Raw genomic sequence first — 26,271 nt, 5'->3', positions numbered from 1 at the left:
CCAAGAAAAACCCAAATTGATCCTAGTTTCAACCCATGGATCTTAATCATCTACTTGACTCATAAAACTTAATTTGTCACATTAGCTCAACTGAAATAGTCATTAAAAAAAATTGAAAATATAAAAAAGTTAAATTCAATAAAAATTTAGTATCTAACAATGTTCTTCCATGTAGACTAAATTAGAGATGCTAAAATTTATTTCTTCCTGAAAACCAATTACAAGAATATCCTAACATGCATGATGAGAAAGTAGAAAAGACAATGCTCATTGGTACGTACCTAAACTACATACATATAAACTGTTAATCACAAAATACTTGTGGAAAAGCTAAATGTACTTAAACATGTTTTTTTCGAACGAAAGAAACAGATATTCCAGTGAAACATAACCACTATCAATAAATAACAAATTACTGTTGTTTTAGTAAGAAAAAGCTTAGAAGTTGTTTCAGAAACTAGAAAAGTTTAATAACCATAACAGCTCTCAATTTCAATTTCTGGAAAATAATCTTTTTAAAGAAAAAGACAGAGGAGGTCTGAGTACAGCACATTAAACAATCCAGTATGGGTATGAAATTTAGTGCACAACTGACCATACGAATGTTAAAAATTAATTATCATTGTTAACTAAAGCTTATATTGCATGTAATGAAATATTTGACAATGTATATTATCCAACAATTATTGCTATTTTTATAAATATGTAAACGTAAATCTTCTATTGGTTCTTGGTAATATTAATTACCATATATATTGCTACAACACTGTATGAGAACTGTATTGTATCATATGAGAAATATATATTATTTTAATATTAAAAGATATATTAATGTATTTTCCCTTTTCTATTTTGTCTAGGAAGTTTTTATTTCCTGATCGACCGATTTGATACAACCCAGTACCAAGTTAAACCCTGGATTTTGTCTTTCGTTTAATAGAAATATAATTTTCTTAATAGATGATTAATCTGCTACATTAGTACATGTTACTTTGTTGATTTGACAAATGCAGGAGAAGGAGCATGCACTATTTCTTGGAGGCTTTCAAGAAAGTTGACATAATAGTGACTCCTACAACGGGGTATTATTCTTTAGTTTCTGTTGAACTTCCTATGTTTATCTTGAACTTATTTTTCCTATGCACAACTTCTAATGATTTTTCTTTTGAAAAAAGATTTGAATGAACCTCTTTTGAAAAAAGATTTGAGTCACACACACACACACACACACAAATAAGTAGAGCACCCTACAGAAGTCTATTTGAACTACGATGATAGCTCAAGCCTTTAAATATCTCAGCAGAAAAGGATCTAATCAGTGCTGCAGAGTGAGTTGTTCAATTCCAGCATGTAGTTTTGACCTGAATTTTAATGAAAACTCTAACTCTTGACAACAAGAGAATATTCACCCAAATTTGCAAGGAATCAATTGGATCGGCCTGGAGGATGATGGAGCATCTACGACATTAGGCGGTGTGGAGTCATTCTTGCACCAATGTGCAGAGGGTCCTCCTTTTGCTCCTGGGGGACGTTTCAGCTTGTCGTACTTAAATCTCTGGTAAATGGTATACAAAGCAAGGGTATACACATGAGAAAAGTTAGGACGCTGTTGACTGGTGAACCTGTTGAAAGCCATGCTCGCTATCAAGGATGTAACCTGTCTATGATTTGAGAAATCAACTTCTCCCAATAAGATCTATTTGGTTGGCCAACGCCAAGTTGAAAACCCAAGCAATGAAAAGGAAGCTCTACAAGGGAACATTTTAATATACCAGAGAGAAGTGGTTCTCGATCCTTGAACTGATAAACACATACTGGAGAGTCTTAGATAGGTTAATCTTTAGACCCATTAATACAAGGCACCAATAATGATCCTCAAATTCAGTATAAACTCATATTTAGCTCTCAAACAAAGTAGGGTGTTATTTGCATATTGTAGAACATCAAACTCAGGGAATAGTACTCTCTAGCCAACCCCTCAATAAGCCCTCTGGATTGAGCTTGAGCTAGAATATAGCACGAGGCATCAATCGAAATAATGAAGAGATGGGGGATAAAGGGTTGCCATGCCATAGTTCCTTTCTACATTTGAACCACTACCCCACTTGGCCATTCACAATAACAACTCCTTGAGCACTGGAAACTAAGCTCATGATTCACAGCTGAGGGAAGCCCCTAATGTAGAGAACATATGCAAGAACATCCCATCACAACTCCTTTCAAAAGGCTTGCCATAGACAAGTTTGAGCACCACAACTTCTATTGCTTCACACTATTTGATGTCTTCAGAGGCACACATATGGTAATCTTTAGCAATCCTATTCTTTACAAAGGCATACTGAAGCTCACTTATTAAGTTGGAAATATAATACTGGAGCCTAACCGCCAACACTTCAGAGATCAACTTGACCAATCAGTTTTTAAGGGCAATTGACTGATAGTTATCTTTGAAGCTCCCTTTACCCAGGTGATAGAAATAGTTGATGCTCCCACGCAAAGAATTTCTAGCATAGAATTCTTGAAAGAGATTTACCTACCTTGATGAGATCCTAGAAGCCAATAAGAATTCTTTGTTGAAGCTGTCTGGCCATGGGCTTTTTAATTTCCAAGACCCAGAAGAGCATCATGAATCAGTGAAAGGTGAGATTAAAAATTCTAAAGGCTTGTGATGGAAGGATTAAATAGCATGAATGAGTTAGTGTTGGATTTCGAAATGTGCTCTTAGAAATCTTATAGTATATGACTGGTATCTTGAAGTTAAAAATCCTTCTTATCACCATTAGAATGAGGACTATAGATTCTAGTGAAGATAAAAAAAAGATGTTTAGACTAAGTCTTTAAGAGTTTGTTTTCTCTCAAAAATGAAAAAGTAAAAAAAAAAGTGAATATAAATCAAAGATAGGTTTTCATTTTTCTATCCCATACTTTTTCATGTTGTGAAGAAATGTACCTTGAGTGAATGAAATTGGAAAAAAAATTGTTGATCCCAATGTTTCAAGTGCAAGCCATGTTGGTTGGCACGGGTGGAATTTACCATTCCGCCCGTCAATTGGCACGCAAAATGCTCGACACTAGTATGAAATTTCAAGAAGGAAAAGAATCTTTAAACATTTTAGGTATTTAAATTTAATTGTTACGTATAACAATTTTGGCCAAAACTCTACAGCATGTAAAAGTTTTGAATTGCTATATGATGCAAATCTGATTAGGTATGGAAGATGAACAAATCTTGAAACATCTTATAACTCCCTAGGGTCTAGGAAACACAATGCAATAATTTGCCAAATAATCTTATCCTTAGGGTCCAAGAAACACAATGCAGTGATTTGCTAAACATCCAATTAACTTAGGTCAATGTATTGCTATATCATTGTTGGACTGGCTACGTAAAGAGGGGCAATCAGGCAAGAAAGTGTGCCTTTTGACCATTATTCATTCCTTGTGTTGAGGTGTTTCACTTTCAAGATAAATATGATATTCTTAATAATTGAAGAAATATAATATATATATATTTTTAAAAACAATCAAATTCATAAATATTACACACTCGGTTACAAAACAAAATAAAATTCAAATCTGTAGCTTTCTCCATCAAGTAGTTAGCATATGGAACACTAAGCAAATCCATTCTATGAACCCACCTCATAATCAAACAATGAGGTGTGAGACTAAAAAGAACATTGTGGATCATCAGCTGCTTCCTATGTACCTTGCCTCCTATGTACTTCAATCAATTTTCTAAATACAGCACATTTAAAATAATCTATTCAAGTTGGACAACATATACCATGTAGTTTATACTTGCCATAAATATTCATCATTTCGAGGCCTCCAAAAGTATGGTAAGTAGATAAGATAACTGCTGCAAGTATTAAGAATCTTTGGGAGTTGCACCATCTTCCTTATGAAATCAAGTTTTCTATGTTTGGCATCAGATGACATTAAATTAAAAGAAATAGGTTTAATTACTTGATTTTCCTGATATATACTTCATGGTCTCACTGTAGTTTATTTTGAATAAAAAAATATTTTAAAAAATCAGTCAAAGTTCAAACACAGCCATTTCAGAATAGAATAATTTCCATGCCTCTTTTAAAATGGTACCAAAGATTTATACTTCCCAACCATGATAGGGATAAAAGGGTGAATCACGACAGCAAAAAGAAGGCATATTGAAGCTAGGGTCCTCCATGGTAATATCCCATGTAGATAAGTATGACGGTTCTTTATGCTTATATTGAGGGAGTCTCACTATAAAAAATTGCTAGTTCATTTGGAATCTAATGCAACATACCCCTCTTCAACATGATCTCAAAATTAGTCTAAGTCAATTGTGTAGGATTGAATTAAAGGCTGGGGATGAATAACTAATCGTTTAACTTCTATAAAAGGTTAGTGTGCCCGACAATAGAGAAACAGGACATGAATCAAAACACAAGTAAAGAAGATAATGTAAACAAGTGTATTTATATGGTTTGGAACCCCGACTCCTACTCCACTTATGACCCTTCGGTGAGTCACTCCACGAAATACTTTTAGCTCTCTTTTTTCGGATATCATCCGGAGGTGGAGAAACCTTTTTCAAGATCTCTTGTTACAAATGAAACTTTTGGCACTAGAGAAAAGTGACACTTAGGGCAAGAGAAATAGAGTGGAAGCTTGAGAAAATAGCAGATTCATAGTCTCTTAACCTCTATTTATTGGCCTTGATTAAGTCTTCATTTAGATTTCATAATATTTGCTTTGCATTGATTTAGTTGACTGTATGCTTTTAGTTGACTATTCTTTGTCATGCAATCTTGTCAAAAACTTATAGAATGCTGCCGTTGTAAGGTTAACCACGTAGCTGCTCTATCATTTGACTCAATCTTCATCAGTCCACTATTCCTGTAGGAGCTTTGAGATCATCAACTGTGTCAGAAATATGTTCCATTGTAATAAGAACACTATTTCTTGAGTCAACTGAAAATAACATTAGTAGATTGCCACTGTACAAACGATCAACTGACTTATAAAACAGATAAAGGGCAGCCCAGTGCACGAAGCTCCCGCTATACGGGGTCTCGGAGAAGGATCCATTGTACGCAGCCTTACCTTGCTTTTTGCAAGAGGCTGTTTCCATGATTCGAATATGTGATCTTTTGGTCACAAAGCAACAACTTTACCGTTGCACCAAGGCTCCCCTTCCACTGACTTATAAAACACAAGTAAACAAAAATATTTTATTCCCTTTTTATTTATCCTAAGTCGATTGACCAGTGGACTCAAGCATTAGCCAATTGAAAAACACATTCAATTGACTGTGTCACTAACTAAAGCAATTCATAGGTTTAGTCCATGCTTAATCTAGCCTGCAATAAACCCTTTTTTTTTACAAATGCTCTTACAAGAGCATCTTCTCCAGCATTTCGTACATCAAGAAGCCTTCCTTTCTGGTCTTTCTCTTTTACTAAGCATTCAATTACCCTTGACTTGTCAGGTCATCCGTTTTCCAAGCATCCAATAACCTTTGATATGCCAGGATTTCCTCTATTGCGACTACAATACTTGTGTCAAGGAGCCTACACACTTGATACACCTCATCGATATGTATGATATATTCTAACCATATAGAGACATGATTGCACCAACAAATTGTCCTTATGGGAAGTGTTAAAGTTGAGGTGCTCCACGCCCATAATCGCACATGGATATCTGGTGGTACATGGCGTGTTTATAATGAGAATGTATCTCAAGTGGATAGTTATTTTAGGATAGCGTGGACTTCATTTCATTTCAATATTGTATTAGAGTCACTTGTGCCTTTAAGTTCTAATGAGCATGAGGAGACATTGAAGTCAGGGGAGTAGATCGAGGTCTGTTATACTTAACAAGTTGGTAAAGACCTTAAAAGTTGTTGCCAAGATCTTTGGGTTTGAAACAAACCTACTTCATTGAAATGGGGGCTTATTTCCATATACATTATAAAAAGATCCTTTGAAATGGAATGGACTTAGCCTTGCTACTTTAGCTACATATGCAAATCATCCGATTTGCTTGCCATTTTTGGATAAAATAGTTCTATCTATTTTCGACAATATACATTAATCTTCAATTATTGCCCTTTTTTCTCCTAATTTTCTAAGTTGGAAGAATACTGTTGATGCAATAAAATAAACCCCTCTTAAAATAAATTGGTCCCATAGAATAAATCAGATCATACTCTATTTTTCCAATCCCATTTTATTTCTTCTTCAGAATAATTTTAGAAATCTTGCTTTTATGGTTCCTTGCAAAGTTCAGCTTGAGTTTTATGAGACTAATAAAAGAGGTCCTTTTTTATTTTTTTTATCATTCAATCAATAATGAATAATTCTACTTTGGAAATTAACTTTTCTCTCTTGAGTTTGAGTGTCGAGCATGCAATTCCTTGAGAATACTGGCCAAGTCACATGGATTTATCCTTGCACTGTCAAGTCCTGCTAAATTATTAGCAGGAGCACAAAGATTGTGCTTATGCTATGTCAAGTGGTATCAAAGTCTAATTTCATTCCTTTAACTTGTCTTGCCTCACATTGTCTTGTTTCTCTGCTATTTGACTATTTTATTTTCTCTTTGACTCACACTCGTCTTCTCCATCCAATTTTTATCTCTCCTTTAGTACTTCGTAGAAAACTTGGCACGCCCATTTCTTGATTTATGAACAATTGGGATCTGGTGCAAGAAAAGGTTCATGAACCAGTACAATAAAAATTGCAAAGAAAATTGTAAGAAATTTAGGATTTGTTGCAAGAGTAGATTCTTTATTTGTTGCATTATAGATCGTAAAGAAAATTGTAAAACCATAGATTCAGGATCCAAGTAATGCAGATTTCTAAACTGTAAGAGGGAAGCCTACAAAGTGAACCTTTTTGTGAACTCCACAACCTCATTTGTGAGAATGTTTGTTGTTTGTCTATTTAATCATTTGCTTGCTTTCTTCAAACCAACTTTATGGCAGTAACAAACATCACATTTTAACATTTCCATGCATGATGCTATTGAAGCTAATATCATATTTGGTTGTGCAATTTGTAATCTATAAGGAATTTGGTGAGGTACCAAAGTTAACAAGCTTGTGGGGGTGAGTTAGTAGTAACCTTAGAGCAATCACATCTGTTTTTGTTTGAAAATTATTTTGTTGATGTGCCAGAATATTTTATGTATCATGAATTGAGATTCTAAATTATACAAGTATATCTATATGGATGACTGTGATAGTTGTGGAACTGCCTAATGAATGAGATCCTAGCAAACAATTAATATAGTCAAATAATTTGTATTTACCACACATTAAGCAAACTTTTTATTTGACCTCACATAAGACATTCTTTTCTGCACCTAATCAATTTTCTCATTGTAATAGTATTACAAGTCCAGTGATAGCACCCAGTTCTCTCAAACTTGGGGAGTCAGATTATGAGGTTCAAGGTAAGCTGAAAGTTTCTTATAGTTGCTTTAATAAATGCAATGCCTCTTTCCTTTGTTCAATAACTGATAAATTTACCTATTTTATGTAACAAGAGTAGGGAGAGAGAGAATACAATGTGAGACTATGGGGGTGGGGGAGGATTAGGGAAGGAGAGGTTAAGTTGTGAGATGAGAGAAATCTATGAAAAAGGATAAAAAGAGAATAGGTAAGTATAACTAAAAGGTTTTTATTTTAAAAAGCTACTTTATAATGGACAATTGATAAATTCATTATACTTGCTTTTATTATTATTATTATTATTATGGTTCTTGTTAGAGGTAGCCCCACATTGTTACAATTAAGTTTAAGGTCTTTTTTTCTGAGTATATATGCCCATATTATAGACTATTTCATAAAGAGGCAATATATTATTTTGCTTTTCATCAAATGCTCTTTTTAGGATTAGGTTTTCAAAGAGATATTCCTCTGATGGAAGGTCGGCCTCCTCCTCCTTCAATCCTTTATCCTTCTCCTATATCTCTTGTCTATGCCAGGCTATTGTTTTTGTTGTCGAACATGCATGGTGCTCGCTTATGACACCTAAACACCATCTCGTATAAGCCCTCCTTTGTGCACGCAGTGCTCTTCCTGATATGAAGCCATTGCCTCGTTACATCGTGAGACTGAGTAGAGGAGTGAAGGAATCATGTTGATGGAGACATGCAAGATTGCTCTTGGCGAGAGTTCAATCTCCTTCACACATAACTCCTTTATATGATTAGTTTGGTTGCTAGTGATTTGATGTTACTATTCATGATCAAATCTAGCCGCTCAAAACATAGAGAAACCTCCTTTTTACAGCTCCTTCCTCACATGAGCATCGTGTGAGTGTGCAAACATCTTCTTTGCGTAAGCACCTTGATACGGAGAATGCACTGTTCTCATGTGACTAAGTCATGCAAATGGTCAAGCTGCATTATATTCGATCCATCCATCCATCCATCCCTCCCTCTCTAAGAGCCTCAATGCTTTTCTTTTCCATCAATTTATTGTGTTGGTGTAACAATTATTTCAAGAAGCCCGTTTAAGCATTAGTTAATGTGATTCTTTTTTTCCCTCTCTTGTTTCACTTCATCCTTCCTTTCTTTATTGTTTCTCTTTGTCGATATGTTGATTTGAGACCAAAGGCATCGTTGGTCGTGCATTTAAGCTCGTAGGAATTATCAAGTCTTTGCTCCGCTGACTAAGTTCTTTTTAGTTTATGTGAGTGGTATCCTTTTTTGTTTATTATAGTTTCTAGTTTATGCAACAAGTTAGACATAGATAATATCTATGCACTAACTTAGAAGAGAAGTCTTAGAGCAATTGTATCAATAAATTATTAGTTGTTTAATTCCACATTAATACTTATATTTTTTTGATTTTATTATGATTATATATATACACACATAATGCTTCTCTCATTAAGAATGATTATTTCTACTTTTTCAAAATTCTACAATTCCAATACATGGATATAATGATTGGTCACGTCAGAATTCCAATGCCCACTCCATATTATATAGCTAATGCACAAGTCTTTCTTTTTTATTTCTTTAAAAAAGAAAAAGGTAGAACATGTGTCCTCTCAGTATCTGCTAAATAACCAACAATGACGAACTTTTAGCTACTCATTTGTGACTTTTCTAGACGATTAACTGTCCGATTATACTATGAAATATTTACTCCACACATTCTTTATATTCCAATGCTAAGAACTTTAGATTGGCTTGCTCTGCTCAAAATTCTAACCAATGACTAACAGCCAAAATGCTTTGCTTGGCATCTCTAATTTGTAATATCATAATGGAGCTATAAGTGACTCCTTTCTAGTTCAACTTAAGTTAAAGATTAGATTGTTTTTGATCCACTAAACAACATAAACAAGAAACAAGAAAACAAGTTACTATATAAATGCAGAATCTTATATTATTGGCTGCTAGGTTCGGAGGCTGGACAATGGTAGATTGGTTTGATCAGGATGGAGGGGAAGCACACGAGCATATAATTTTTTAGACATTCTAATTCTAAGAGGCCATGGGCTCAAATAGTGTGAAAGACTTACTTACAGCCGAGTTATGCGACCTTCTGGATGTTGGCACAGAGGCGTCTCCTCACCAGAGACAGAAAAAATTACTTAGAAGATCAATAGTGCACTTTCTGTGGGCCATATTAAAGATACAGAGCACCTATTCTTTGGGTGTCTCCATTTGTAGAATTATGGAGGAGGATCAGAGATTAGCTCCACCTACCAACGGATCGGAAAGCATTACTGGGGAGCCGAATGCTGACACAGCCCGTCATCTTGTCTTGTCATCTATGATTCATTTTGTATGGAAGGATTGAAATAGAAGTTTATTTGGTGAGGGACAATTGGACATTGAAAGGATCTTCAAGTGTGTGTAAATTCATGTATGCTGGTCCTAGGTGTTTTCTTTGCTTCATCAGACATGAGAAACTCCTAAAGACGGGTTTTGTACTTCATTCTATAAATTTTACTTAACCAAAAAAAGAAACAAAGAAAACAAGGAGAAGCTTGAGTTTTATTTAATTTTATGTTTTGCAGAATAAAAAGTTTAAAAATTGATTTCAATTCAATATGCTATTAAATGGTTGATATCATGACTCATTTTGTTCTGCAGCATATCTCATGCAGTTTGTAATAGCAGGAAATCTCCTTGGGCTCCCAGCTATATCAGTGCCAGTAAGTCAACATGGTCTTTTTTTTTTAAATTTTTTTAAAACTTTTTTTATTATCTCGATCATGAAGTTTCTCCTTACACTTAGTTTGATCAACCTTTGAAATTAACAATGAAGTCAATTACTATTGGAGTTGCATCCAATCAATACATGACATAAAAAATACATTAATTTTTTTAATAAATAAAATATTTGATTTTAAAGTATGATGCTAATGATTATCCTAAGCAGATGCAATAGTCAAATGTAGATCGCCTATTTGTAGGAGAACATCCCTTTGATATGAAGATCTGTAATTATGAAATAAAAATACCTTGGAGCACTCTTTGTGTATTGTAGGATCCTTATAGCGGCTACACAATGGTCATGCCATACATTAGTATCTATCGGTTTGGTGCTTAGCATGTTAACCTTCTTGAGCATTCCTAGAGGTTATAATACCAAGGAAGGTCACTTAAGTCTTAAGTTTGGAAGTCTTGGTGGAGGCAATCTTTTAATTTTGTGATTTTAATGGAGTCATCACCAACGATGATAATAATGTCCACATAGACAATCAAAAGAATACATCATCATCTTCCTCGTTGTGAAATAAAGTAGAACACCAAAAGATCTACAATACTCCTAGTCTTGTCATAATGTAGAAGGGCTAAGTTGAATTTTCCAAACTAAGCTCTCAGAGATTGCTTTAGTTGGTACGTCATTTTAGTTCTTCAACTTACACAAAAGATCAATCTCCTTTAGAACAACAAATCCTGAAGGTTATTCTATATGAACTTTCTTAGAAAGATTATTATGAAGGAAAGACATTCTTAATGTTGAACTAATGAAGGGGCTAGTCGAAGTTACCAACTAGGGATGAGATGGACAAAAGTAATCTTATCCCCTAGGGAATATATATGAACATAGTCAATGCTATGAATATGAGTGTAGCCATTAGGTACTAGACAAGTTGTGAAGAAATCAACGATACCACCCGATGAATATTTAATCCAGAAGACCCATTTGCAACCACAAAGTAGACTTCCCTGAAGGAATAGAACTCCCAAGTGCTATTAGAGTGGAGAGCATTCATGCTATTGATCATTACTTGTCATGATGATAGATTCTAAAGTGTCTCTAAGGCATTCATAAGAATTGATCATGAGGATAAAGAAGACAGTATTAAATGATAGAGACGCATAAGATATAAAATGTGAAAGAGGATGGGAAGTGGATTAAGGGATCTTGGACAACAACTAACCAGAGAATGAAAGTCTCGGAGAGTATCTGGTGTGTCTTCACTATGAGGTCATTAACTGTAGACCCATAAGGTAGATTCCTGAAATGACGTGTCAACAACAATAAAGGGTGAGGGGAGGTTCAATGTTGGAGTTGGAAAGAACAATAGAGTAGGAACAACAACGGCTTCCTGCATTGACTCAAAGAAATAATGTAGAGGGAAAGAAAGAGTGGGTTCAAAAAAGGTCACATCACTAGAAGTAAAGAGATGATATGACTCAGGAGAATAACAATGATATCTTTTTGAGAGACTGCAATAATTATGAAAAATACACTTAATGGAACACTAGGTGAATAAAACAAGTGCATCCAAAGACCCATGGTGGAAGAGAATATGCAACATCTTGTGGAAAGAAAATAGTTAAGGAAAATTGACTATCGAGGTGGAGGATGACATATGATTGATAAAACAACATTATATTGTCATAAAAAGAACTTATTTTCTTCCATAAAACATGTGCCACTTCCTTTTCCCTACTCCTAAGCTTACTCTTTCTCGACTAACCAAGCACCTAGGTGTTAGTGTTGCTTTTGCTAAATCCACTTTGGTCCCCAATGGTAGCACCGAGTTACTCAACCCCCATCTAAACGGGATTGCCACTGCTTACAACCCTCATCTCTTACTAGAATCTTGAAGCTTTTCCAAGTTCATGCTTGAGGGCAAGCACACTTTTCTGTGGTGACTGATATTATGTGCTACTTCGCTGTAACAACAATTAATTGGGTTCCATATCAGCAAAAAATTATATTTGTTCTTAGTCATATATTCGATTCATTATAATTTTAATTAGTTTAAATAGGGAGGCAATCATTATGGATCAAATTACCACAAATAGTTTTATCTATAATTAACTTTTTGCTAGAATTCCACCAAATTAGTCGTATTGTAGACCAAATTTATAGGAGCTGCACAATTTTCAAGTCTGATTATGTATATCTGCAAAACATCAACAATGGAATCAAGCAAGTTTGATTTCAAAAATTTATCACTTTCCTTCCTCTAAGAAGATTCAAATTCTCCCCTCCATGGATACACAGATTTTGCATTCTTCCCATCCCAATCAATACTAGCTAATATCATTCTTGGTTTATAATAATGGCATTCTTAACTATCATTTAAAATTAAGAAATGAAGGCAGCTAAATCACATGAATCTTTGGCATACCGCATTAGCATATTTTATCTCATGACTATAAGCATATACAAAATAGCTTTTGACTTTCAAATGACCGAAAGTATTTACTCATTGTTCCCATTACAAACATTAATGGTGAACTATGAAATCAGTTAAAATTTTGACGACAAACCTCAAATCCCAGAAGAACAGTCAAAGAAGAGTTTAGCTGACTGAAACTCATTCTTGTAGCATGCCAATTTGAGGGGAGGATGAAGGGAAAGAAAGGAAGAATGTCAGAAGAGAAGCTGGGATGGGAGAGGAAGTTTTTCATTGTTTTGTCTACTTGGAATGAGAAGAAAAGAATAGAAAATGAGAGAAAATGACCCTATCTTGCCATCTTTATGTCGTGTTTATTTGATGGGAGGAGGAAAGGAAAGGAAAGAAAGGAAGAGCGTTGCAAAGGGAAGAAGGGAAGGAGGAGGTTTTCTTTGTTTTACCTTCTTGAAAAGAGAAGAAATCAGGAAAAAAAATGAGAGAAAATGATAAAATTAGACTTTTCATTTTGTTTTTCTCAAGCTACAGAATTAATGCTTCTATCAGTGTTCCTCCTTTCCTCTTCTCCCTCTTCTCTTCCCCCCAATTTTGGACAACCGAAAGTGAGGAATGGAGCTACGTTGCTCTCTTTTTTTCCCCTTCCTTTGTCATTGTACCGAAGTAGACAAGGGAACTGACCCGTCTCCTATTTGGGTTCCTTTCCTCTTAAGTAGTCAATCCGTTAGTCACTGTTGACCCAATAGATGTCACTCGCCATCCTTCAGTCACACTCCTCTACACAATCCAATTTTACAACAAATCAACCAACCATACCATTGAAGCATGAGTTTGACCTCAATCCAATTTTACCTTGAAATGGAAATATTTCACCTGAGATCAAATAAGTCTGACCTCCACTCAAGTTCTATTGATTGCTTTACCTTTGCGTTGTGACCTTCCTTTGACAGTCAAGTCTGCTCCAAGCCTAAAAAATTCAGCCAAGTCAATGAATTTCTTGGTTTAATTTAAGCAAAATGTCTCAATTAGGGTAATTAATTTCTAGGTCATAATAGAAACTTCACTTATGCAATCAATGCAATAACTGAGCTCCCTGAGAGCATAATTATTTAAAGCTTGCACCTGCTATAATGGATGTAAATGAATAACTTCGTGGATGCAATGGAAGTTGGAAACAGTTGAAACACACTCTCTCTCTCTCTCTTTTTCTCTCTCTATATATATCCATTTTCTTGTTATCTGGATGCATATATTGGCCACTCGATTTTGCAGATTGGACATGATAAAGGAGGACTGCCTATTGGATTGCAATTGATAGGACGGCCATGGAATGAAGCCACCATTCTCAGAGTAGCTGCTGCAGTGGAGGTATAACCTTGACAATATTGATGCTTTAAACTTATTTAACTTTTATATATATATATATATATATATGTTGTCCGATGCTTCCTACGCGACCGTGAGCGATATTTGACGTGGGTGATCTGACGTGGCCAAAATCTATTTTTTTTTAATCTCTCTCATCTACATGCAACAACTTTTCTCTCTTTTCTCTTAAATTAAAATAAAATTTTCTCTTCGTTCTCCTAGGATTGCATGCAACAATCATTGTGATGCTATTTTTAAAGGTGGTGTAGCTGCTACAATGTGTAGCGGCTACTACATAATAGCTGCTACAACATAGCAGCTGCTGTTGTAGCAGCCACTGTGTGTAGCTGCTGTTGTAGCAGCTACTGTAGTAGCTGCTATAACGTTGTAGCATCAATACAACAGTGATTGTTGCATGCAATAATAGGAGAGTGAAGAGATAATTTTATTTTAATTTAAGAGGAAAGAGAGAGAAATTATTGCATGCAAATGAGAGAGGGATTAAAAAAATGGGTTTTGGCTGCATTAGATAGCCCACGCCGGATTTCGCTCACGGTCGCGTAGAAGGCATCGGGCAATAGACCATTTCTCTCTCTCTCTCTCTCTCTCTCTCTATATATATATATATATGTTATTTGATTTTGCCTGTACGCTCATCTAAAACAGAATGACTATTGTTGACTTGCATAATTCTCAACTTCATTGAAAGCTTCCATTATATGTTTGGATCATTCAAAATCCATTAGGATCGTTGTGGTTTCTAGAGATACCATGCACAGTGTCTGTTAGGCAAATGCACTGATTTGAGTCTTTAAAATAATTTGACTCATATAATGAAATTTAGTGTAATAATAGATGATTTGAGAACTGTCATTCATTTAATAGGTTGGACATTTCCAAAGTACTTGCAATATGTTTGTAATTTGCACACGTTACTGATAAAAGTGTGAAAAATTTTCCTTTGCTCTTTTAAATATTAAGAATTAATCTCTATTTCCAAATGAACATCCTGCAATAAACTGACAAAAGACAAATAAAACAGCAATAAATGGAAGAAAAATATAAAGTCGATCCAGGAAACCAGTTTAACTATGAGAATTGAGAAACTAAGTGGATGAATGTAAAACAATCAGTCTCTGTGCCGTAGATTGCATATTATTTCTTGTTTATACAAGATTGTTTCTCTCTCTTCTCTCCTTTCCCATGAATGCATGATTAGTGCTTGTAGCCGGGTGCCTGCTCTCTCCTATGCGCTATTCAACTGCCCAAGGCTAGTAGCCACTCGTGATTTATCTCTTCCGTGTTGGCATAGAGACGGGCTAGCGGAGGCACTGGGGCAAGCGAATCACCTTTTGCCATCATGATTAGTGCAATATTGCCCCCACGAACTGGAGCAGTTGGTTCATGTAAGGGTATTGCTGCCAATAGACCTGGGGTTGATTCCTAGCCGAAATACTTTGCTTGTTGCCTCAATCCCTCTTTGCATGCGTCGTTGTTGTTGGCAAAGCCCTCCATGATTTACTTCTCTTCCAGATAGTGGGGGGCCACCCTGGAAGGGCTGTCAATGTAATGGTTTTATCTTTTGCTGCTAATGATTAGTGCAATATTTTATTATCTGTTTTGACCAAATCTGAACCTATATTCAAGTTCATCTTCATATTTTTAACTGAAATTCATGTTAAAGAATAAAAAAGGTTCAAGAATTGGTACATTCTCCTTGAAGTTGGTAAATGATAAGTTCATGTTCTAGTTTGATAGTTGATAGGTTTTTGAATTCTTTGTCATTTATAGCTTGAACATCCAGTTCTGAAAATCGATGATTATGCACCATGACAACAAAGCAATAATTTACATCGCTTACCTTTGCAATTTTGTTTTCTCAAAGAAGATAGTGTTTCTAGTGCTAGCACATACAACACACAACACACACACACACAAGGATTCTATTTGGTAGATATTTCCCATCTTCAACTGCTTTTCTTGTCTTTAACTTCCTTACCTAGAATTAGTCTACAGTTATCAAAAATTTTCAATGGTTCTTGTCTTAGAGGAGCTCTAGTAATAATGGTACTTTGCATTAATGTTTCTCATGCCATGGTCATAGTATTTTGAAAATTTCAAACTCGCTAATCTCTTAAGTATGCTTTTCATCTGCATTGTCAAGATTTGTACTTGAATTGGCAACGTCATCAGTACGTTATAAACTGTTCTAGTGCAATTCTAACATGTTGAATCTACAATAGCCTTTGGTAGATATTGCTTTTGCATTGTCAGTGGATGCCATATTTAAAATAAACTTTGATGATAAATGTTACTTTTTCACAAAAGTAGTCTGATAAATGTTTGAATGGTCTATTACAAGTGAGGAAAATCTGTAAATTTTGTATTTATGTTAAAGGGAGGTGGGATTTGACTTGATATATAAATTATCTATAATGAGAGAACTAAGGGTATTAAAAATAATAGACAATATTTGTAGGAAGAGCTTATACACATCTTGACTATGTTGTACTAAAATTAGAGCAAACATTGTTTACAAAATGAACTATATATATCAGGTGAACTAAGTATTGTTGCTAGTCCGTGGGTGGCGAGAGATACAAAAACCCTCAACATTTTAAGTGAAATGCGAGCTATCACAATCCAAATAACTCCCTTTTCGTAGATGAGACGAGTATCACTAGTCCTTAGACAATTCCATTAGTGTCACGCCTGAAGTTATAATTTCCACGTATTAGAAGGTCCACCACTTAGTGGCTGTAATAAAAGGGGACTAAGAGCCATACAAACGATTACTAACTCAAAATATTCAAAAAGTTCAATAATATACATGCGTATTCACTTTATCAACAAATATAATGAAACCATACAATGAAAAAAGATCATATACAGGTCGATATCTTGGATCAACTATAAGTACTAGTTGAAACCAATTATATTCTTAAAATAGTACCCTTTGCCAACAAAATCTAAGCTTATTGAAAAGCAAAAGTACAAATTTGCTAAATGAGTAAATATGTTCTTAATTAAGAGGTTAACAAAAATCATGCAAGAAAAAAAAAAAATGGAGATCCGCTATATTGACGGTTGTCTTGCCGGCCCAACGATTATGGAGAGAAGTAAATGCACGTACATAGGCGTTCTGTGCGTCATTGGATAAATCCCAGGTCGTCAGTTCTTGAGAATCGACCCCTGACCATTACACCAGAGATGTCATGCGGCCACTATCTGTGCTACGCTCTGGGGGCAAAAATATCATGCAAGAAAGATACTATGATGCATTGTCCACGCCCCTCGTCGGCATTTTTGTTTTTTTTTTGATTTTTTTTGTTTATTTTTTTTAGCTTACAGTTATGTTATTTAGAGTTTTGCCTTTAGGGTTTAGGGGTTAAGTTATAGTATGCATAAGGCATGCGGCGTAAGGTATGTAAAGCATCATCTATATATATATACACACACACAACGCACTGCACAGTGCGCAATTGTGCGGTGCACAACGTTTTTTTTTTTTATTTTTTTTTAAACTTGCTGTTAAACCATTTAAGATTTTAATTTTTGGATTTAGGGATTATGATATAGTATTAAGTCTAACAAAAAAAAAAATCTATAGTGCTCACTGGGTGTGCAGCATAATAAAATCCCTATATATATATATAATTATTTTTCTTTATTTCAAATTTTCATTAAAAGTTATTATTATTTCTCTAAATTATCATTCTTTTAATAAAAATATATTTTTTAATTTTCATCATTTAATCACCACCTCTAAATAATATATCTCTAATAAATCCACAAACATTATGTATGGCCTAAAGTTCTCACGCTTATATATAACAATATAACACTCACACAGATAAATATTGACCGTGGGCAACCACTCACAATCACAATTTTACATGGAAAATCATGTACTTTGGTATGAGGCTAAACTTATAATTTTAAATATTATCATTTCATTTTAAATCTTTACACAGTTAATCTTCTCTAAATTTACATCTTATTAGTTAATTGAACGGCTAACCTAAATCAACTTTTTGACATAAGTTATACTAATTTATTATATATTAGTATGTGGTCTCTAGGTATGAGATATATAACTTAAAACAACTATCAACATCTAAGTGAACAAGTAGTATGAAAGGTAAAGTAGTTCTAATGACAAATATCAAATGAAGAATAGATCAGACTATCCATTTTAATTTTAAAACAAACTAATTCCCATATGAAACCATACATAAACATGAAAGATTATCAATTTATTTAACTCCCAATGGTTTAATTCATTTAAAAGCCCATTTCACTATTTTAAATATTATTTTAATTTGATGTTTTGAAGCATATAAATCTATTTTATCTATTTATTCATGCACAAGAAAATATGTATACAAGTCAAAATAATTTACCCATCTCAATATACAATAAAATAATCTAAGTATCTAAAAATTGGTATGCTCCACTCGAATATGTATCACAATAAAAAAAATAGCTCAAAAAATTCAAAATAAATTTCTATAATGATAATCATATAAATTTTCAAAAAATAATTAAATTTTAAGTCGATAGATCCAATCTTGATCACGCTAGCTTGATATAATCCTAATTTCTAAACAAGATATACTTTCAAATAATAATTTATTTTTCCATGCTAAATTAGAAAAACTAACCTAAAATAGTAATATGATAAAATAAAATATTTATCTTTCCCTCGATTGACAAAATTAGATAGATGTTTTGTTGAGATGAAAGACTCGAGTCAATCAAACCTAAATACATACTGTGATTAGTCTGAAATAATCAATCATTTTTCAATGTCAATCATAAAATTATTCACATTTTTTACCTTTATCTACGTGCAATTCTGAAAAGTGATATAAAAAAGATTAAGGAGGCCAAAGTGATCGAAGATCAATTTGGATTCATATTTGAAAAGTTGATGATTGAAAACTATGGAGAAAAGAAGCAAGAATTACATGTCCTAAGAGAAATTCCGTGGAGAATTTTTTTTTAAAAAAGAAAGGGGTTAAAATAGCATATATTTAGACAAATAAGGATATGTATGATGATGTAATGACAACAATGAAGACTCTAGGTAGATTAACTAAAGCATTTTCCATAAAAATAGAATTATATTAAGAATCAGTTTTAGGTCATAATTTTTTATACTAGTTATAGATGAACTCACTGGATACATCCGAGATAAGTTACTATGATGCATGTTGTTCAAAAATGACATTGTTTTGGTCGATGAGACTTGTGAAGGAGTAATGCTAAGTTCGAATTTTGGTCGGAGACATTAGAAGTTAAAGATTTTAAGCTTAATAGAGTAAAGACAAAATATATGAAATTTAAAATTAGTAGTAGACTTAACAAGACAATTATTAAGATAGAAGATAATGAGCTATCCGTAATTGAAAGTTTTAAGTTTCTAGGATCGTTTTTGGAAAAGGATGAAGAGACTGATAAGATGTTTTACATAGAATATAAGTAATATGGTTAAAATGGAGGACATAAGATGTTTTTTGTAATCACAATGTACCTCTAAAACTTAAAGGAAAATTTTATAAAACGACAGTTAGATCTACTATATGATATGAAACTGAATGTTGGACTATGAAATGAGCATACAAGCAGAAGGAGGGTTGTAAAAATGAGAATGTTAAGGTGAATCTTTGGGCATATATGATAAACTGGATAAAAAATGAGAATATTAGAGAGAAAGTCAAGATTACATCTATTGAAGAAAAACTCTAAGAGACGTATATAAGATGATATGGACATATAATTAGACGATCAATAAATGTCTACGTGAGAAATACACATTAATTGAGAAAGAGAGACCAAATAATATTTGTTAGTAACAATAAAAGGTGATAAAATTTATTTAAATATAAATGATGATATAGTAAGGAATTAAGTCGAATGACATAGGAGGATCGATATATAATTGACACCACTCAGTGGCATAAAGGGTTGATTTTTGCTGTATTTGGCTCGCGTGCAAGCAATCACTTTGTTCAAGGATAGCTTGAGGCTTATAAAATGAGGAAAGTGAATAGTTCCTCATGGTTCCAGCAAAAGCAGCAAGGGTCATGGGCATTGAAAAATAGGAGAGAGAAGAAGAGGGTTGGATCGTGTCGGTGGACATTGAGATAAATAAGAGAGAGAAAGGGAAGGGAGGAGGGTCCTCTCAGCCCGTCATTGATGGTGGCCTCTCTTGGTTTTGGTGTCTAGTAGTGGTGCTTGTTATTAAGCACATGGAGAAGGGAATAGAGGAGAGGGAGAAGAGAAACCAATTAGGGAAAATAGAGGGTTGTTGCCTCCTAACATCGCCACACAGAGGAGGTGAAGAAGTGGCAACAAGAAAGAGAGGCAACATCGCTATCTTTGGTGTGTTGGTGTTGCATGGGAAGGAACATGAAGAGAGGAATGAGGAAGAGGAAGGTTACCAGCCGGAGGAAGTATGGTGTTGGTAGTTGGTGTCACTTAGGAGGAATTGCGACCAGTGGAGGAGGCATTGGTGTTGGAAGGAGGAGGAGGATGGTGCATTGTTGGATGGGGAAACCAACGCCTAGAAGAGGAGAGGAGAGGTGGTGTGTGGTGGGAAAAGAAATTGTATGAGCGGGAGATAGTGAGGAGAGAGAATATTCCCTAACTCAATATTAGTAGGGAACACATGGAGATAAATTTTCTAATGAGCAACTTATCTTTAGGTCTACTACCTAGGAGCAAGCTTTTCCTTGAGATTAATTTTGTCACACCTTTAATAAGGGACACAGAGGAAGACATGCTCTCTCATTAAACTCTAGTTCGCGTAGCTCTTTTGCCAACTCTAAGCAATGAGTAACATTTTCTTAATATTTTACACTAGTTTTGTCTCTTTGTGGATCATCTACGAATCTAGTGACTGCTACTCGTAAACTCGTCCCAAAGCATAAGGTGGTCTATATTTTAAATCTGCTGCCTTAGCGGCCCTCCTACCAGCACATAAGGTGGTCTATATTGTTGCAAAAGGCGAAACGCTCGCTCCGAGCGCCCCCGCCGTACCTGACCCAAGGCCATCACGAGGGAGGTAAATCGCAGCATCCGAGCGAGCATGTGACGGACATGGTGTAATACGGGGATAAGGGATTTATTCCTCAGCTGCCCCGAGGATCGACCTGCGACCTCATTGTGGCAACACCCGCCACATACCAAGTCGGATGACCCGCGGGGTCACATAAAGTGGCCTATATGCCTATATGCTCTGCTATAGAGTGGTTGATGTATATGGATTCCACAGTGATAAATAAATGTATACTACCAGTATCAATCAAAAAATAAGCAGAAATGTCATAAATAGTTATCATACTTGGGCTATTGGATCATCTGTATTTTGAATCTCTTGCTGGGTTTAGGTAAATACATGGTCGACTGATATCTTCGAGTTCATTGCGTTGCAACTGCAGCCGACTTTGGCATGGCTCAGTTTGCTGCTGCTGTGACTACTACGGACTTGAGGTGAAATGCTATATTATGCCCTAAATTAAAACTCTATTGCTTTGTGCCTTAGCACCTTCTCACAGTAGAAGTTAATATCGTAAGGGTACACTCACAAGACATGCCCCAAATCACCACATTTGTTAGTGTTAAAATTAATTTGCTAACCACTCATCCTAATTACTTGAGCTATTTGGGAAGTGACTAATGTATAGTTATATGTTAATAATAACAATGTGTCCTCTTTGACTTGCTGATGATGCAATTATGCTCCGAGTCTAAGATGGTCCTCTATTCTGATATACTTTAGCCTTTTGGACGGGAAGAATCTTCGATCAATTAGATCTGGATTTGAGTTTAAGCTGTCTGCCCACTAATCTGATTCTTACCACCATGCTGCTGTGATGGTGTCGGATGATTTTGCCTTTGTTTTTCTTTAGAAATCTGATTCCTCATTGTCTCTATCTCCATAGACAAAGTTGTTGCTTGATAATAAGTAGCAATTTTACAATTGCTAGACGGTCCTAAATAAGAAAATCAAGCTCTTGAATAAAATGTGCTCGCTTTGAATGTTCCGTGGCCACTGACTTAATGTGTTTGAATAATCAGTTTGTTTGTACGAGTGAATTGACATTAAAAGTTTTGATCCACATATTACGGAAACTAGAGAGGGTCTGTTCCTACCTAAATCACAAGGAAAAAGAAGATGAAAGTGGTTTCCTCCACTAGATGAGAGAGAGAGAGAGAGGTGTTACTAAGTGCACAACGGGGATCCACGTGTAGCAATCCTCTACTAACAAGCTCTTGGTGTTGATCATATTGTGCACAATCAACCAGGTGAAAACGTAAACTTTAATTAATGCATAGGAAGACCAAATCAATAAATGAAGCATCCATCTGACTTCTATAGCTGAGTTGAGGAGGCTCACCCAACTGTGGAGATTCCATTGTTCTCTGATTTGTGTAGAAGCAAAGGTTGAAAAGTAATATTTAGAACCTACTAAGCCACTGGGAAAAGATCCTGAAAATTAATAAGATTTCTCGGATGAGTATAGGAGAGGCCTGATGGAAAACTGGAGAGGAGAGATCATGAACGGCCATCTTCAGGAATCATTGTGAGACAATCAGATAAATTAGGAAACTGTCATTGTGTGATGCCACTGCACCATCTCGGTTCCTGAATGAGACCTCACTGGTTTTCAATAAGGATTTCTCAAGGCTAAGAGCATAGGAGATTTTGAGCTGGAAGATGCCTTTCAATGCGTAGGACCAACAATGGATTGAATTTGCATGATCTACTGTATCCCACGAAATTAGAGATGATGAACCACAAATCCCACGGGGTGCATGAGGATAAGAGGGTTCCACCACCACTTAGAAAGGGAAGCTAGCTTGTGAAGTCTCAAATTAAGGTAAGGCATATAAGTCTTGTGAGCATGCACCCTACCTTAGGAGGTAAGATATCCCAACGGGAGTCACTTGAGAACAACCATGTCGCCAAAAGAAATTCCTTCTGAGTTGATCTTGTTTGTGAATCACCCAAGTAGAAATGAGGTAAATTCTAAACTGTTGGCAAGTCATCGAGGATAGAATAGTGAACGCCATGTGCAATATTTGCTAAATAATACAAACACATTATTTTCCATGGTTCAAATTTGCTTACCATCTGTTAGTTGCACGTCCTAGTAACTCTATTTGATACTGTGGCCCCAATATGTAAAGATTAGCTATGCCATTGTGACATGTTTCATACATATAATAGAAAACATACAAGGAAATTGTAAAGAAACGATATGGGATTGATCTTGTCAGTTAAGGAATATTGGCCCAGTGAGGACAAGGGTGCTTCGTCAATATGCAAGTTTGCTATGAAACCCGGAAAGCAAGAATAGAAAATGTTTATGGTCATTGATCAATAATGAATAAGAATGCAAGCTGAGATACTATGATTATATTCAATGGAAAGCCGTAATTAAAATGTTTTGATTGATTAAATACAAACTAGGATATATCTTGTGCAACCAGATAGAACTTGGAAGACTTCTCTGTTTGGTTGGACACAAATTGGTGCAAGTCCTGCCTAATCGATTCTATGAAAAGTTGGCCAACTTATGGCTTATATTTTTGTCCTCAAGTACCGACATTTTTTATCAGTAATAGTAGCCATGTCAAAGAGAATGAGCAATGCACCATGTGCAATGCAAACTGCAATAAATGCCAGCTTAATCCACACTGGAGCTGAGACATCATAACTCAGAAAGTTACTTTTTAAGCATTTATAGTTTCGTCAATAAATATACTGATTTCCATACCCATTCATGGAAGTTAATAAGATACTAACGATTCATCGGTTTATAAGCCTATGCAGTATTCTGTTAAGGATGATTGCAGAAAACATCGAGTTAAATTGGAATTCAGCTTACGTTATCAATTGTAATTTATGTAACTTAGATAGTTTTGTACGAGTTCCTGTTAGACTCCTATATTTATTTTCCTTTGCTTAGTTTCTCTTCTTGGTCGAAGCGAAATGTTATGAACTTTGCCCATTTTTCCAAAGGGAAAATCAAAACAATAAATACGTAGATTTCAACTGTCCCAATTTCTGTATGTTTTTTGTAAATATGTTATAGCTTATTCCATTTTGAACTGCAGTCTAATCTAACATTTATTATCACCCCTTTCAGGAACTTTGTTCCGGTTCTAGGAGGAGGCCTTCTCAGTTCTACGACATTCTTAATCAAGCTCGAATAGCATCATAGACCTGAATGTGAACAAAGCCTCTACATCTTTGACAGTTTAGAAATTTGCTTAATGTCCTCGACGCATATCTGTTTCATTTGTGAAAACTTCGACTGAGTCCTTCCCTTTGTAATCAACAAAAAACTCACAACAATTGTTTTTTTCTCTCATGTGAAAATTTACTCGCACAAAACAAGGGGATTGAAGTAAACCCCACCTTTTCTCCCACCTTTTCTCCATGGTCAACTTAATTTCTCGATGCTAACATGCACATGTGCTTTTCAATTAGAAAGGCAGGACACGGACTTCTACAGGAGGAAAATGACGCAGCTAATTTCCAAAACCAGCCTGACAAAGGCAGTGGATTGTGCTGGCACAACGAAACAAAGCGGCAGGAAGCAAGTATAAAGAGAGGGAGAGAGGTTGTAGAAAGCTGTCTTCCACTCAGACAGTCAGCCAACAGCAGAAGATAAGACGTGCCCACCCTGCAGCATCGCCACCTCGTCATCCTGTCCTTATTCACTCAGTGCTGGGTTTCCAATCCCATAAAGCTATTATTATTATTATTAGGTTGGTTCGTATCATAGCGGTTTGCGGTGAGTACGGAACGGGGACGATGCGGTACGTAGCAGATGTAGCCATCTCCTGACAACTCCAAATCAAATTGCAGGGCCCAAGCAGTTGGGAGACCACTCTGTCCTGCTGCTGCTCTTCTCTGCGTATGTATGTAATGTTATACAGCTGTGTCCCTTGTAATATATATCTTCATTTGTTTTTGTTTTTATTTTTATTTTTACTAGATTATTAAAGGAACGTTATCTTTCCCTTTATTATTAGAAGTCTACTTTATTAATTTTTTATTTTAAGTTTATTTTTTTAAATCCACCAAATTGATGAACACTCATTCGACCCTAACTAGTTATTGATATCTATTTTTTAAAAAAGGTTAGTAGTGTCTTCAGATAATAGGAATAATACCATGCTTTGATGCTTGTAAGATGGTGGACTCTTTAAAGGGTTATATATACACTTGCGATTGAGTATATTGCTAAACTTATAAAGGCAAGTGAGTGATTAATAAAGAACTACTCACTCGTAGTAAATGGGAGCAAATTTCGCATGATCAATTTCATCGTCGAGCACTTGAATTAAATTTATACATACTAGAAATTAATTAAGAGGAGTTCTCAACTTGATGCCTCGGTGTCGTCGACAATGATCCGCCGTTGAATCCTTCTCACAAGCTTCTAGTCTTTAGCAGTATCGAGGCTTTCCAAGCTTGACTTGCCTTTGACTCTTGCTCGATTTAGATCTCTAAGCCATCGAACTAACATTCTATATATTAACATGTGCATCGACGTCAACATTTGCTGAATCAAGAGTTATCTACTCAACAATCATTTTGTCAATAGTTCTCTCCTCTATAACTTCTTCAACATGCTATGAGTACTTGTTTCTGAGTCTTCTGCATTTGCTAAGCACCCCTGAAACTTTTTAAAACTTATTGAACTTCATCGAGTATCTGATGACCTCAACCAACTTATACTTCTTCCAAGTTACACTTGTTGTTCCTTATCAAGTTCTTGTGTCTAGACTCCCGTCACTTATTAAGATAACATCAATTAAATCTAAGTTACATTTGTTACCAATTACATCAAATTCAATCATATCAACAATTTACATCCAAGCATCACCCACAGTTTGACTTTCACAATTCTCAGGATAGAAAGTACTTTCTTTTTTACAGTTATAGTCATAACTGATAGAATTAATATTAATGTCAATAGCTTATAAACTAATGGGTGTACCATACTTTTTTTTTTGACATAATTAATTTTTTTTTGAAAGATCACAAAGCACTATAAAAAAAATAGTTCATTTGTGACTAATTTAAAAAAAGAATCATCGTAAAAAATTTACGACAAACTTTGTGACAAAAAATTATTTGTTGTGAATAAGTCCTCGCCAAATTTCAGGACAAATTTACAAATGCAAATCTATGACGAAAATATATTCGTTATAGAGTTGTGACAAATTCATTTTCGTTAGATCTGCAACGAGTCCATTTTCGTCA

General features: G+C 35.0%; 1 protein-coding gene across 1 annotated transcript in view; it reads left to right on the top strand.

Annotated features, from left to right (window-relative positions):
* The window catches only part of LOC122024765 (fatty acid amide hydrolase-like), a 45,462-nt gene extending 21,037 nt beyond the window's left edge, over positions 1–24,425 (top strand). Inside the window, exons 16-20 of the mRNA XM_042583459.1 lie at positions 1,014–1,082; positions 7,385–7,449; positions 10,111–10,172; positions 13,887–13,982; positions 24,143–24,425. Of these exons, the coding sequence (XP_042439393.1) occupies positions 1,014–1,082; positions 7,385–7,449; positions 10,111–10,172; positions 13,887–13,982; positions 24,143–24,217 (367 nt within the window). The 3' untranslated portion in view covers positions 24,218–24,425. The remainder of the gene's footprint in view (positions 1–1,013; positions 1,083–7,384; positions 7,450–10,110; positions 10,173–13,886; positions 13,983–24,142) is intronic.
* Positions 24,426–26,271: the final 1,846 nt, after the last annotated feature.

The sequence above is a fragment of the Zingiber officinale genome, chromosome 9B (assembly GCF_018446385.1).
Source record: "Zingiber officinale cultivar Zhangliang chromosome 9B, Zo_v1.1, whole genome shotgun sequence".
Lineage (NCBI taxonomy): Eukaryota > Viridiplantae > Streptophyta > Magnoliopsida > Zingiberales > Zingiberaceae > Zingiber > Zingiber officinale.
Note: the sequence above shows the minus strand (reverse complement) of the source record. Positions and strands in the feature narration are given on the sequence as shown.